This window comes from Phyllobates terribilis, unplaced genomic scaffold (assembly GCF_046119375.1).
Source record: "Phyllobates terribilis strain yellow unplaced genomic scaffold, ASM4611937v1 Scaffold_8__6_contigs__length_399053987, whole genome shotgun sequence".
Taxonomy (NCBI): domain Eukaryota; kingdom Metazoa; phylum Chordata; class Amphibia; order Anura; family Dendrobatidae; genus Phyllobates; species Phyllobates terribilis.
Window position 1 is genome coordinate 112,645,291 of NW_027362768.1, and position 14,186 is coordinate 112,659,476.

General features: G+C 39.6%; 1 protein-coding gene across 1 annotated transcript in view; it reads left to right on the forward strand.

Moving 5' to 3' along the window:
* The window catches only part of PLPPR5 (phospholipid phosphatase related 5), a 314,497-nt gene that overhangs the window by 147,547 nt on the left and 152,764 nt on the right, over positions 1-14,186 (forward strand). Inside the window, exon 3 of the mRNA XM_073643231.1 lies at positions 9,861-10,111. Coding sequence (XP_073499332.1) covers positions 9,861-10,111 — 251 coding nt within the window. The remainder of the gene's footprint in view (positions 1-9,860; positions 10,112-14,186) is intronic.

Sequence of the window (14,186 nt, forward strand, 5' to 3'; positions counted from 1 at the left end):
CTCTCCCCGGGGCTCCCGTGTGGTTGTTGTTACACGTGGGCCAGGTGTCCAATCAGCCGGCGTCACTGTCCCCGCCTCCTGTCGAATTGAACATGAAGAGGAAGTCCAGGGTATAGATACTCTCAGATCTCCTCTTCATGTTCAATTCTTACGGGGACAGTGATGCCAATGCTGATTGGGTGCCGGCGTCAAGTGTCACAACACCACATGACAGCCCCAAAGAGAGCGAGTGCCAAAAAAGGCACCGGCACAGGAGGTGAGTATAACCTATTTTATTTTATCGGGACCAAGTTTGGAGTATGATAAGGGGTTGTCCTAGTAGTGGACAACCCGTTTAAGATCTATGGGCCGGACACTGAAACACATCCTACAGGTCAACTTCTTTCTCTGTCTCTGCTGTGGATTGGTAATAAAATATAATAGTATGTGAAAACAAACAGCATGCGAGAAGAATTCAAAATCATAGAAATAACATGCCCGACACAATAATAACATCCGAACTGGCAAGAGTGCATCATAATATATGTGCACAACTCTAGCTGGTTGGGTATCATAAAAACAAATTATCAGGTTACAATGGATATTATATGTGATGAAACCCAAATAAATAAAGCTTCTCCTTTTCATGTGTTTAAAAAAAAAAAGAAGAGTTTCTATCTGGTCCATGAAAACTGCACAATTATCCTTAAGTCATCAAATATCCTTATGTCCGACTAACAATATTAACACCTTTACAGCCCATGACGTATTAATACGCGTCTGAGCCCTGGGACTTAAGAGCCTGACCCTTATTAGTACGTCATGGCGATCGCGCGCACACAGCTGACACCCGGTATTTTGAGCAGGGAGCGGTCCCGCACCGCTCCCGGCACATTAACCCCCGCAATGCTGCGATCGAAGTCGATCGCAGCATTACGGTGGCTAAGGGGAGTTGACCGCAACACTCACCTCCTCTTCCGGCCTCCAGCGCTGTCTGCCGCGGCTTCCCGGGTCACTATACAGCAGGAAGATTGTTTGCTCATGCGCAGTGCATGAGCAAACAATCGTCTCGCTGTGCAGCACTGACTGCCTGCATAGCACAGGGATGGTGCTCCATCCCTATGCTATGCAGGCGATCAGAATAAAAAAAGTGAAAGTCCCAGAGTGGGACAAAGTAAAAAAGTGTAAAAACTCTCAGAAAGTGAAAAAAAAAAAAAAAAAAAATTGTAAAAATATTAAAAAAATAAATAAATAAATAATCCACCAAAAGTAAAAATATAATGTACCCATCAATAAATATTATGAAAAAAAAAACAAAAACAATAAAAGTACACATATTTGGTATCCCTGCATCTGGAACGACCCGACCTATTAAACTGTCCCACTAGTTAACCCCTTCAGTGAACACGGTAAAAAAATAAAATAAAAAACGAAGCAAAAAACAATGCTTTATCATCATTCCGCCAAACAAAAAATGAAATAACACGCGATCAAAAAGACGAATGCAAATAAAAATGGTACCGCTGAAAATGTCATCTTGTCCCGCAAAAAACAAGCTGCCATACAGCTCCATCATCCGAAAAATCTAAAAGTTATAGCTCTCAGAATAAAGCGATGCAAAAAAATTATTTTTTCTATAAAATGACTTTTATTGTGTAAAAGCGCCAAAACATAGCAAAACTATATAAATGTGGTACCTCTGTAAACGTACTGACCCGAAGAATAAAGCTACCTTATCAATTTTACCACACGCAGAGTAGAATAAAAAAATAATAAAAAAAACAATTCCTGAATTGTTGGTTTTTGTTTATTCTGCCTCCCAAAAGCTGGAATAGAAAGCGATCAAACTATGTCACGTGCCTGAAAATGGCACCAATAAAAACGTCAACTTGTCCCGCAAAAAACAAGGCATCACATGACTCTGTTGGCCAAAATATGGAAAAATTATAGCTCTCAAAATATGGCGATGCAAAAATTAGATTTTACAAAATATGTGTCTTTTAGTGTGTGACAGCTGTCAGTCATAAAAACCCGATACGATTCTGGTATCCCTGTAGTCGCATCGACCTGAAGAATAAAATAATCTCATCACTTATACCGCACGAGGAACGGCGTAAAAAATAAACGCTAGGGCTGGGGTTGGGGTTAGGGTTGTGCTAATGTTAGGGTTGGGGTCAGGGTTGGACTAGGGTAGGGTTAGGGTTGTTTTTTTTTTTTTTTATTAAAAAAAAATGCCGATATGGCAACTAGTGTTGAACGCAAGTGCTCGCTACTTGAGATTGCATCGGGTGCTCGGGCATGCATTGAGTATTGCGGGTGCTCGAGTCTCCGCCCCATATGCTTCGCGGCCAAAAAAACCTTGCGGGGATAGCCTGCCATGCTCGAGCGATCCCCGCATTTTTTTTTGGGGTGTCTAATAACCGTGAAACATGCGGGCGGGGACTCGAGCATTTCACTTGAGCACCCGTCATACATGGTGCATACCTGAGTACCCGATGCAAACTCAAGTAGCAAGCACTTGCGCTCAAGACTAATGACAACTTACTCAATATGATGACCTAATGTCATCAAATTCTGTGTCGTACCTCTGGGTTCAAAATGTTCACTATACCCCTTGATAAAATCATTGAGGGGTGTAGTTTCCAAAATGGGGTCACTTGTGGGGGGTTTCAACTATTTAGGCACATCAGGGGCTCTTCAAACGCGACATGGCGTCCGCTCTCGATTCCAGACAATTTTGCGTTCAAAAAGTCACACAGTGCTCCTTCCCTTCCGAACCCTGCCGTGCGCCCAAACAGTGGTTTTCCCCCACATGTGGGGTATCTGCTTATGCAGGAGAAATTGAACAACAAACTGCATGGTGCAATTTCTCCTGTTACCCTTATGAAAATGCAAAAGTGGGGACTGAAAAACATTTTTGTGGGAAAAATGTGAAAATTTTATTTTTACGGCTCAATGTTATAAACTTCTGTGAAGCACCTGGGGTTCAATGTGCTCACCACACATCTAGATAAGTTCCCTTAGGGGTCTAGTTTCCAAAATGGTGTCACTTGTGGGGGGTTTCCACTGTTTAGGCACATCAGGGGCTCCCCAAATGCAGCATGGCGTCCGCAAATTATTCAAGCAAATTTTACCTTCAAAAAGTCAAATGGCGCTCCTTCCCTTCCGAACCCTGCCGTGCGCCCAAACAGTGGTTTTCCCCCACATATGGGGTATCTGCTTACTCAGGAGAAATTGCGCAACAAATTTTGGGGTCCATTTTTTCGTTTTACCCCTGCGAAAATAAAAAAAATTGGGTCTAAAGTAACATTTTTGTGAAAAAAGTTAAATGTTAATTTTTTTCTTCCACATTCCAAAAATTCCTGTGAAGCACCTGAATGGTTAATAAAGTTCTAGAATGCGGTTTTAAGCACCTTGAGGGGTGCAGTTTTTAGAATGGTGTCACTTTTGGGTATTTTCTGTCATAAAGACCCCTCAAAGTGACTTTAAATATGATGTGGTCCCTAAAAAAATGGTTTTGTAAATTTTGTTGGAAAAATTAGAAATCGCTGGTCAACTTTTAACCCTTATAGCTCCCCAATAAAAAAAATTTTGGTTCCAAAATTGTGCTGATGTAAAGTAGACATGTGGGAAATGTTATTTATTAACTATTTTGTGTAACATATCTCTCTGATTTAAGGGCATAAAAATTCAAATTTTGAAAATTGCAAAATTTTCGCCAAATTTCTGTTTTTTTCACAAATAAACACAAGTGATATCAAAGAAATTTTACCACAATCATGAAGTACAATATGTCACGAAAAAACAGTCTCAGAATCAGGGGGATCCGTCGAAGCGTTCCAGAGTAATTACCTCATAAAGTGACAGTGGTCAGAATTGTAAAAATTGGCCTGGTCATTAACGTGCAAACCACCCTCCGGGGTAAAGGGGTTAAACTGTGAAAGAAATGTCATCATCCTTTTTTTTCTCTCATGGCTCAGTTACAGGGATTATCTTTTGCAATAAAAGCCTGAAATATGAAGATGTACTCTCATTTCCATTTAAGAGCTGAAAAAGCTTAAAAACCGAAAGCTTAAATATAAATTATGACTTAGAAATATATTTAAATAATGTACACAGATTTTTTTTTAAATAATTGTTTTACATCCAGATAAGTCTATTATGACCTGAGGGGATATTCTAGTGAATTTAATAATAAACATATATTTTGTTATACCTCTTTAATACCATTTTTTCTGAAGAGTTCTGTAACAACCCATGAGAAAAAAAAAACATGTGCGCCTATTGTAGGGATTCACTCTCTCAGGAGGGCACTAGGTAGCGTTCACACAGGCAATGTGATTTGGTCCAAACGTGCAGTTTTATTACTTTAGTAAAACTCTAAGGGATTCAAATCTGAAATTTTCTGGGCACAAAAGTATAACAGCAAATAAATAGTTCATTCAGCAGGCACATATATGTCAGTGCAGGCTCACCCGAACAGATTACAATTCAGAATTGTTCAACTCCATGCACAATTCACAGTGAACAGGATAAAGCTTCCACACATTACTCTGCAACTCCAACACACAAACTTCTCAGCTTTCCTAGCTGATCCGTACAGACTCCATTCAGAGAGAGACCATGGCATGTTTCTCTCCTAGTTATAGCTCACATTTTGACTGGTCACTCACCAGCTTGAAGACACACAACTCTGCTCAACATCCAACAGACTGTCACAAGGTAAACCCATTTCTTGGTTCTTAGACAAAGCTAGCCGGGTACTTCTAATTAAGACATGCAGTGCTAGGATTTAACCCAGTCCTACCCATAGCTACACTATGTATAAAATCAGAAGCATACTGAAGTACAGTATATGGGCCCATATTATCATATACTATACTCACGCCAGAGATCCAAGTGCTTGTATTAAATATTACAGCTCACTACTATAGACAGAACACAATTAGCACTACACCAGCATCACAAAGAAACATCAGTCTCTGATCCCTAGTAAAAATTATTGATATACAGTACAGACCAAAAGTTTGGACACACCTTCTCATTTAAAGATTTTTCTGTATTTTCATGACTATGAAAATTGTACATTCACACTGAAGGCATCAAAACTATGAATTAACACATGTGGAATTATATACTTAACATAAAAGTGTGAAAAAACTGAAAATAAGTCTTATATTCTAGGTTCTTCAAAGTAGCCACCTTTTGCTTTGATGACTGCTTTGCACACTCTTGGCATTCTCTTGATGAGCTTCAAGAGGTAGTCAACGGAAATGGTTTTCACTTCACAGGTGTGCCCTGTCAGGTTTAATAAGTGGGATTTCTTGCCTTATAAATGGGGTTGGGACCATCAGTTGTGTTGTGCAGAAGTCTGGTGGATACACAGCTCATAGTCCTACTGAATAGACTGTTAGAATTTGTATTATGGCAAGAAAAAAGCAGCTAAGTAAAGAAAAACGAGTGGCCATCATTACTTTAAGAAATGAAAGTCAGTCAGTGCGAAAAATTGGGAAAACTTTGAAAGTGTCCCCAAGTGCAGTTGCAAAAACCATAAAGCGCTACGAAGAAACTGGCTCACATGAGGACCGCCCCAGTAAAGGAAGACCAAGAGTCACCTCTGCTTCTGAGGATAAGTTTATCCGAGTCACCAGCCTCCGAAATCGCAGGTTAACAGCAGCTCAGATTAGAGACCAGGTCAATGCCACACTGAGTTGTAGCAGCAGACACATCTCTATAACAACTGTTAAGAGGAGACTTTGTGCAGCAGGCCTTCATGGTAAAATAGCTGCTAGGAAACCACTGCTAAGGACAGGCAACAAGCAGAAGAGACTTGTTTGGGCTAAAGAACACAAGGAATGGACATTAGACCAGTGGAAATCTGTGCTTTGGTCTGATGAGTCCAAATTTGAGATCTTTGGTTCCAACCACCGTGTCTTTGTGCGACACAGAAAAGGTGAACGGATGGACTCTACATGCCTGGTTCCCACCGTGAAGCATGGAGGAAGAGGTGTGATGGTATGGGGGTGCTTTGCTGGTGACACTGTTGGGGATTTATTCAAAATTGAAGGCATACTGAACCAGCATGGCTACGACAGCATCTTGCAGCGACATGCTATTCCATCCGGTTTGCATTTAGTTGGACCATCATTTATTTTTCAACAGGACAATGGCCCCAAACACACCTCCAGGCTGTTTAAGGGCTATTTGACCAAGAAAGAGAGTGATGGGGTGCTACGCCAGATGACCTGGCCTCCACAGTCACAAGACCTGAACCCAATCGATATGGTTTGGGGTGAGCTGGACCGCAGAGTGAAGGCAAAGGGCCAACAAGTGCTAAGCATCCCTGGGAACTCCTTCAAGATTGTTTGAAGACCATTTCCGGTGACTACCTCTTGAAGCTCATCAAGAGAATGCCAAGAGTGTGCAAAGCAGTCATCAAAGCAAAAGTTGGCTACTTTGAAGAACCTAGAATATGAGACATATTTTCAGTTGTTTCACACTTTTTTGTTAAGTATATAATTCCACATGTGTGAATTCATAGTTTTGATGCCTTCAGTGTGAATGTACAATTTTCATAGTCATGAAAATACAAAAAAATCTTTAAATGAGAAGGTGTGTCCAAACTTTTGGTCTGTACTGTATGTGTTTTTATACTGACACAAATTATGGTTTTCACAAAGTTTGCTGCTTCAATATTTTTTTATCTTTTTGTCAGCTCTTTCTATGGTTATTGAAGTACAATTATCAATATTTAATAAGTTTTAAAACTTTTATTGACAAATACATCAATTTTATGCAAAGATTCAATATTTACCATGTTGACTTTTTTTTTTTTTTGAAGACTTCTACAATTTTCCCTGACATGCTGGATATCAGCTTCTGGGCCAAATCCTGACTCATGACAGCCCATTTTTGTCTAATAAGTGCTTGTGTCTGTGATTTTGTTTGTCTTCTCACATTTTGAGGATTTATCATAGTTTCTCAATAGGGTTGAGATCTGGGGAGTCTCCTGGCCATGGACTTAAAATTTTAATTAGTTCACCAGGATATTTTATTATCACTTTTGTCTTGTTACTTGGTCTCCATCATGTTGGAAAAAGCATTGTTCATCACCAAATTGCTCCTGCATCGTTGGGAGAAGTTGCTTTTGGAGGATGTTTAGATGCTATTCTATTCTATATATATGACTCGACCCCTGGGCCGTGGGGCACTCGGAGCCGGGCAGTAGGGGAACGATGGGAGTAGTAGTGGCGACCCGGTTCCGTGGCTCAGGGTGGTCAGGCCAGTGGTAGTCCGTTATGTGCTGATGATTATGTCCGACTACGCCACCCGTGGATTGCGGTTATTAGGAACCGCCGCTGCATGCAGACCGCTGGGGCTGATGAGGTGTGCATCTAGGGTAGTGTGACTCCCCACGGGAAGAGTGCGGCCCCAGGGCAGTATAATGGATGGTGGGAGTGATGGTGGTGAGAGTCCCAGTACCGGTAGTGCTGGAGGCGCGAAGGAGCACACAGACAACAGGTTCCAGTCCACGGTCTTTACTAAAACAGGTAAACTGACCCATAAACAGTCCCGGCTAGGAGGGGACCTGGATGTCTGAGAGCAATGGGGAAATTGGCCCTGGTCAGGGAGAGGGTGTAGGCCTACCGTGCTTTCTGCGCTCCTTCTGGCTATCTCCTCCTGATAGGGTAACAGCCCACGTTTCCGAGCTTTCCGTGTACTCTCGCCTGTATGGCCTACGACGTGGGTTCCTTTCTGCTCCCGGCCTGGTACGGCTTTACTGGTCCCTCCTGTTGTGGCAGAGCCTCCAGGCTTCTTAGGCCAAGGAATATACAGTCCCCTGCGGACTGGTTATCTGCTGTAGGATATGGAATCCTCCCAGCCTCAGACACCAAAGTCTGGTAAATTAAGTCCTTTATCTGCCAAGACAGGCTCACTTCGCCTCTTGTCTCTGGCTTGTGGCTCTCCTCCTGCCACACTTCCTCTTAGGTGCAATACAACTTTCTGTCCCTGCTCTGCTCCGGGACAAGTCTCAGTGTTGAGACAGGCCATCCAGTTCTCACTAACCCTGCCCCCAGCACCAGCTTTTATAGGGGCATCCTGCTCCCCCTACTTGCCTGAGACAGGAGGTACTGCATGCTAATGTTCCCCTGACTAGAGAACCTCCCCCTTGCTCTCAGACACAGCTTTATTACATTTTGTGGCATCCAGGCCAGGGTGACACATATATTTATTTATATATACTGTTATGGCCGAAAGTGTTGGTAAACCTTAAAATTGTTCCAGAAAATTGTGTTTTTCCCAGAAAATAATTGCAATTACATATATTTTGTTATACACATGTTTATTTCCTTTGTGCATATTGAAAAAAATCACAAAAAAAGGAAAATTGAAATCTTAAAATTGCTGTTGGGAGAAGGCGCCTTCAAATATGAGAGACCAGGAGCAGTTTGCAAAAGAAAGTGCTTCAAATTGACAGGTAAGAAGTGTAAAAAGCCATTTTTGTGATTTTGAGTGAAATTATGTCCAATTTGCCTTTTTTTTCTGTTTTTTTTTTTTGTGTTGTTCCAATACACACAAAGGAAATAAACAATTAAACATGTGTTTAACAAAACATGAAATTGCACTAATTTTCTCAGAGAAATACTTCATTTTCTGGAAGAATTTCAAACGTACCAACACTTTCGGTCATGACTGTATATATGTTAAAAGTTTTAGGCAGGTATGGAAAAATACTGAAAAGTATGAATGTTTTAAAATAATATAAGTGTTAATATTTTTTTTTTCAATTAACAAAATGCAAAGTGAGTGAACAAGTGAGAGATCTTAATCCTGAGTCCTGGAAGTGATGATATGGACCCTCAGAGCCCTGATATCAACATCACAGAGTCTATCTGGAATTATTTGAAGAGACAGAAGGATTTGCACAAGCGACATCCACAGAAGATCTGTGGTTACTTCTACAAGATGTTTGAAATAACCTTCCTGCCAAATGCCTTTAAAAATTGTGTGCACATGTACCTAAAAGAATTGACGCTTTGAGGCTATTTTGAAGGCAAATAATGTTCACACCAAATGTTGATATGGTTAAATTTCTCTTTAGTTCATTAACTTTGCATTTTGTTATTTGATAAAAATAAATTATTAACACTTTACATTTTTGAAAGCATTCTTACATTTCGGCATTTTATCCACATCTGCCTAAAACATTTACATATTACTGTATGAACAGAGAGCATCACCCCCTTGCTTATGTCTAGGTTACTGTCCGTAGAAAAGAAGGCACATCAGGATACAATGATGGGTATGTTTGTGTGGTTTTTTTGTAGTCTGTAACCATGAAGACACATAGGTCTGCATTAAAAAATTGGTAGGATGGATTTAAAACTTTTACAAACTTATTGTGATAATTAAAAACTTAAGTGATAAATAATACCCAATTAATAAAAACTTATTGCTCACACGAAGTTGCAAGTGATACCCAACTAATAATATCTAATCATCAGCTACAAAATACATAGATACAATTTTTACTTTAGGTTTCCATAGTCTCACAGGGATGTTCTACCAATGTGAATTGGGGGCACTGCTTTAAAAGCAAACCTTACTCAAATTAAGTAAAAATTTAAAACCCCAAGTCTATGACTGTACAATGTGTTGCACCAGCAAATATATGCTGGAGGAACATGGTGTGTGTCTGGGGTACATATACTGCAGTTTTAGAGAACACGAGACCCAGGGCACTAAGTTCCTGTGGGGCTTGTATGGATTTACAGACATGATATAATCCATATTCCCTTTAGCTAATCAATGCTTTATATTTATATAGAACTTACAATGAATATTTCATTCATAAGCTCTTTTCTTTCCTTCTTTTGCAGGGATTTATACTTTTGGACTATTTGCTACGGATATATTTGTAAATGCTGGACAAGTTGTTACAGGGAACTTGGCACCACATTTTCTTACAATTTGTAAACCCAACTACACGGCACTTGGTTGCCACCAGCTTACACAGTTCATCACAGATGCCAATGCTTGCACTGGAAATCCAGACCTTGTACTCAAAGCAAGGAGAACATTTCCATCCAAAGAAGCAGCTCTCAGTATATACGGAGCAATGTATCTGGCTGTGAGTAAAACTTGACAAAAATTATTAACCATGTACTGATATGTAACACTATATGCCGATGTTTACAAAATGTTGACAAATTTCTTTAGGACCCCACATTTTATTCCCCATTTAATATTTTGAAGTTAGTATAAATTATCTTCTTTACCAACAGTACAGGGTTTATAGTAAGGGTGAGATAAAGCTGTGATATGGATGGTTTTGCACAGGGTTTACCCGTTTTTTGATGGAGTTTTCGCTTATTTTTTGTGGTTCACGGTGGAAAGATTTTTGGGATTTCTCTCTCTACAAGATTCTCTGCCAGGTAAAACTTCGGTTTTAAGTACTATTACAGCAATGAAAGAATTAAAGAAGTTGTTTTAGGATAGTCTTTGGTGAAGTAACCCTAGAATAAAGTTATACAGGTGCCTTAAAAGCTCTATTTGGCTTTCTTTGAAGGTTTGTAACATACATAGATACTGCTGTAACAATTCACTCTCGTGTAGCTCACTTACATTGAAAACAACAACAGATCTTTGGCCAGGGAAGCTGCCCAGTGTGTATTGAGTTGTTCCTGAAAGTGCAGGTGTGCGTGAGTGCGGAGATCTTGAGTACGGAGATCTTGTGTGCGGAGATCGTGTGTGCGGAGATCGTGTGTGCGGAGATTGTGTGTGTGGAGATCGTGAGTGTGGAGATCGTGAGTGTGGAGATCGTGAGTGAGCAGATCGTGAGTGCGGAGATCACAAGTGCGGAAATCGCAAGTGCGGAAATCGCGAGTGGGGAGATTGTGAGTGGGGAGATCTTGTGTGCAGAGATCTTGTGTGCGGAGATCTTGTGTGCGGAGATCGTGTGTGCGGAGATTGTGTGTGTGGAGATCGTGTGTGCGGAAATCGTGAGTGCGGAAATCGTGAGTTCGGAGATCATGAGTTCGGAGATCGTGTATGCCACCCAGCGAGAGCAGTGGTAAAATATTGATATATTTAATATGTGCACAATCTTTTTATTTAAAATAATATTAAGTGTCAAACATTGTGGGGTCTCAAATTATGCTCTCATTATTAGGGATGAGTTGACCCTTGGAAGTTCAGGTTCTGGTACCGACCTGAACTTCCAAAGTTTGGTTTGGATACCAGAGCTGTATCCAAACTTAAACCAGAACCCGAACCCCATTGAAAACAATGGGGACCCAAACTTTCGAGCTGGAAAATTCTCTCTCCTCCCGGACTTTCCCTAAAACTCCCGACATTGCAGCTGACTTCCAGGAGAAGTCCGTGTTCGGCATTTAGCACTGGACACCAACTGTCCATTATGAACCCCGAACTTTTAAGTTCGGGTTCTCTCATGTCTACTCATTATGCTTTCAAAGTGCTTAAGGCGATCCTCTCTATTTGTAATCGCCATCATAATATATCGAGCAAGGAACAGTAAATTCAACAATCATAAAATTCAGCAATGATAGCACAACTAGCTAATGTAATTTAATTTCCTCCTGTCTACTACGTCAGATTGGTGGAGATGTTTAGCTTCATATTTACTATGATGAGATCATACTGTCACAATCCAAATAGAGGGCAAATGGCGCACATCCTCTCATTACATTCTTTCATACGTTATTGGCAGTTTTCCCACAGTTTTATAGAGGATAATTTAATTAATATTATTACTAATAATCCTTATTTACCGATCCTCTCTGATTTGCTGGTTTTACAGTTCATCTTGAGTTCAAATACTTTCTGACATTGCTGCAATTTTGCCTGAAGTGCTTAATAAACAGTTGTAAGAGAGATGAAAGCAGAAGAATATTTGCAATGAGGAAATACATCTTATCCAACTATTTTATGCTCTCAGTGTCAAAACTCAAGGAAAGCAAAGCAACTATCTGCAGTGATGAATGTATTCCTCTGCACATGAAATTTTAAACAACCAAAAAAGATAACGGAGTCAAGTGTTCTAGATTGTGTATAACCAGCAGCGCATTAGTTCCTAAAGTAGCCCGACTTCTGATATCCTCAAGTAAGCTTATGAACTTTTTTTGTCTACTGACATTTCTAACATTGTGTCGCACACAGTAAAGACTTGACTCTTTCCTGTCATAAGTCAACAAGAGCGATGACTCTTCCGAATTGGAAAGTCCATTTCGACTGACGTACCAATGTCACAAAAATTGGATTTGGTTTTAAAAGTGCATATATGGGTTACAATATATGCATAGAGCTTATCTGTAGATAACTCAGGGAGATTTATCAAGACTGCCATTTCATCTATCAATCATTCATCAAGCGCCTATTGGAACAAGATGCGCCATGTTAATTAAGAGGATCACATCTATTAATACATATTACACATATCCAAGCTGTGTGTATCAGAAAATTAAATCTGTACCTTATAGTATATATGTTAAGTATAAATTTGGTCCTGCCCCTTTTTCTAAGCCCCAACCATTTTTTATGGCAAAGCGACCTGGCTGAAGCTAAAAGTTGTAGAATTTTTTTGCAAATATTCATTGCTCCAAATTTTATTACTTTTTGATGCCCAAAAACTGGAATAGAGTGAAAAATAAATTTCCCACCTGTTATATTTGACAACTTAGAAACTTGAAATTTGGAATTTAGCAGTAATGATAAAACATGGAGAGTGTTTCCAATATAATTTTACTTCACAATGAACTCTGTAAAAACAAAACCTGAAAAACAATGGCAAAATTTCAGGTTTTTTTTTTACAATTTAACATCACTTAGAATTTATTCATGTTTCTATCTACATGATTTGGTAAAGTAAATGGTGACATTCAAAACTACGGCTGGTCTACCGAAAAGTCGTCCCTCTCATATGGTTGTATTGATGGAAAAATAAAAAAAAGTAATTTCTTTTAGAAGAAGAGGAGAAAAAGAAAAAAAAATGTCTGGATCTGAAGGGGTTAATGGGCACAGGTTGATTCACTGCAAGATCCAAAGAAATATTCCTTCTGCAAGTTTCGCTATTGGATCTTCCCAAAGAGCAGAGATGTAAACAGCGCTTGCTTCTCTCATGGCTTATTGAAACAAGCTTTAGTGAATTAAATGTGAGATGAATGAGGATCAAGATGAAAGTGACCTTCTTAGATATTGTGCAGCAACTGAGATCAGTTGATATTTTGAAAAGTAAAATAGTGATATTAAAAAGGGGAACATAAATTCTGGAAATGTTTTTAAAGATTTGCATCAACTTGCTGAAGCTGTGTTGCTTTTTTACCTCTATTTGATAGATATACAGATAGATTTTATGTAAAATATTTGTCATTTCTCTTAAGCAGGACCTGTACTTTCAAAAACATTGCATACAACAATAGTGGTACTGAAAAGAAGAAACTTTGTATTATATCAATGAACTTTTGCTTATTTCTCCTTTTATGAGACACTTCTTCCCATCCTCACTAACTCTTGAATTTCCAAAAAAAAATGCTCAACTCTATCTTGCTCAAGACAAGTCAGACTCTATGGTGAGGAGAGAAAGTTGTTGCTGTATAATTTTCTCCATGGTGCTTCTTCTGTCTGCGTGCAAACTAAGGAATAGCAAGCAGGAATCCTGGGTTCTGCTGTTTATAGGAGACATCTTAGCAGCTAGCCTCCTCCCACCAGCTCAGAGTCGATTGCAAATTAAAAGAAAGAACCTGTAAAGGTTCCTGGTTCGATCCCAGTTTTTGGGTTATAGATAACATAGTGACAAATAATTTATAATTGGTGGAAAAAGGTTGAACTTGATGGACCTAGTTCTTTTTTCAACCTAAAGGGGGAAGTGGGTGAAATTACAAGATCAAAGTCATATAATGGCAAGAAATATTGTTACTCCTCTAAAACACACACTGGACAGCTTATTCTTGAAATTATATGTACCCTTTAAAGAGGTATTCTCAAGTTTGGAAATTATCCCCAATCAATGGAAAGGGGGATAACTTCCTGATTGTTTGGGTTCCGACCATTGGGACCCCCACCAATCCTGAGAACTGGGGTTTTGAAGAGCTCTGTGTGAGTAGAGCGAATATCAGCCATGTGCACTGACGCTTCTTTCATTCTTAATGGGACTGGTGGAGATAGCCAAGCACTCCCATAAGAGTGAA